Source organism: Vollenhovia emeryi, unplaced genomic scaffold (genome assembly GCF_000949405.1).
Source record: "Vollenhovia emeryi isolate VEMERY1.0 unplaced genomic scaffold, V.emery_V1.0 DF941073.1, whole genome shotgun sequence".
Taxonomy (NCBI): Eukaryota; Metazoa; Arthropoda; class Insecta; order Hymenoptera; family Formicidae; genus Vollenhovia; species Vollenhovia emeryi.
Window position 1 is genome coordinate 3,039 of NW_011965293.1, and position 1,554 is coordinate 4,592.

Genomic DNA, 1,554 nt, shown 5'->3' on the forward strand with positions numbered 1-1,554 from the left:
CCATTCGTGGAAGCCTTGCCCTGACAGGGCAGGTCCTCTTCGTCCTTTTGTGATAGGACCTCATTCCTCCTCCTTGCAGCAGGGATGCCACCCGGTCCCTGCTGCGCCCCCTCGTTGCTGTGGGGGGCGGGTGAGTCACGACTTCCCAGGTCGTACCCACCCCCTAGGGTCCCAGACCCGCTCCTTTCTCCTCCCCTTTTTGTCGCCTTTTACGACAGGCAGGGGCTACCTCGGGGCTATTCTTTAGACGGCACCCGCACGCCTTAGATGGGATCCTACTCCCTTTTTTTTTTGTTGGTCCCGCCACCTACTGCCAGGCTCTGAGATGAGCTGGCTGCCGACGCGTCCACCTTCTTCTACCTCTCCTTGGTGGTGCGCCTCTCCCTCCATGTGCGCCATCCTGGGGGTTGGTTTCTCCTCTCCTCTCTCTTTCGGCGCTTTCCTTTGAGCTCATGACTCCCTCGCAGAATTTGTAGAAGGCTTCCCAGCCTTCTTCTCCTTCTACGATCGCCTCGATCACCTTATTGAGCGATAGGTCATCCCCAATAACTTCGACCAGGGCACGGCGCTCTTCCTCCCATGCCGGGCACTCTTGGAGAGTGTGCTGCGCCGTGTCCCGGTCCCCTCCACAATGGTTGCACCTAGGGGTGCCATCGCGACCTATTCGACACAGGTACTCCCCGAAGCACCCATGTCCGGAGAGCACCTGTGTCGTGCGGTAGGATGCTCGTGTCCACGGGCGATCCAGCCATTCCTGCAACCTCGGGAGGATGGCGTCCACAGTCCTGCGGCCCGAGCTGTTCGGCTCGCCGAGTCTGGTCCTCCATTCCTCTCTCATTCCCTCTTGCATCTGCGACCTGAGGGTCCTCCTGATGGCTGGGGTGACGATCACTCCTTCCTCCCTCAACTCTCGCACCCGGTCATACATAGCTGCGTATATTCCCGCCGCTATGTCTATCGGGGGAAGTCCCGCTAACAGCGTCGCAGCGGGGTGGGAGACCGTCCTGTAAGCTCTCACCACCCTAATTGCCGCTCTCCTTTGCGCCTTCCTAAGTATAGCCAGGGCTCTGGAATTGCGCTCCAGAGCCGCTGACCACACCGGCGCCCCGTAGAGCGCCATGGACGCCATGCGAATGGTATTGCTACAGCCTCGGTGGTCGAGCTGGCTAAGATGCCCGCACGGATTGAGGGAGGTCCCAGGTTCGAATCCTGGCTTGGTAATATTGGGTAATATTTTTTCGCAATAACAATTTTAACTATTACCAATCACTTGATAAGGACCACAATCCGGATGGTCAAAACTTCGTGGATGTAAGATTCACGAATAAAGTTTCCTGCCAGTTGGGTCGACAAAAATCACTTTAGATAAAATTAGCGGTAAAGTTGGAAACATGGTGTTTTCGGATGTTTTACATTAGTTCTTCCTTTTATGAGGAATATTATCTGTTATTGAGGTTGACTAGAGTTTGTCGCTGTTTTTTTATTTACTTTTCGTGTAGTTTCGCTGACTCACCTTTTCGGTTAACAGTCAGAGCTCGCGAGAAACGGTCTCAA

General features: G+C 55.0%; 1 protein-coding gene across 1 annotated transcript; it reads right to left on the reverse strand.

The window, feature by feature from the left end:
* Positions 1–307: 307 nt before the first annotated feature.
* LOC105571180 lies at positions 308–1,120 on the reverse strand. Its single transcript, XM_012028653.1, has one exon. It carries the CDS (start codon positions 1,118–1,120, stop codon positions 308–310), a length of 813 nt encoding a protein of 270 aa, XP_011884043.1.
* Between the last annotated feature and the right edge of the window lie 434 nt (positions 1,121–1,554).

Excerpts from the sequence above, each read along its gene's own strand:
- LOC105571180 (XM_012028653.1), bottom strand. The coding sequence starts at position 1,120 with ATGGCGCTCTACGGGGCGCCGGTGTGGTCAGCGGCTCTGGAGCGCAAT.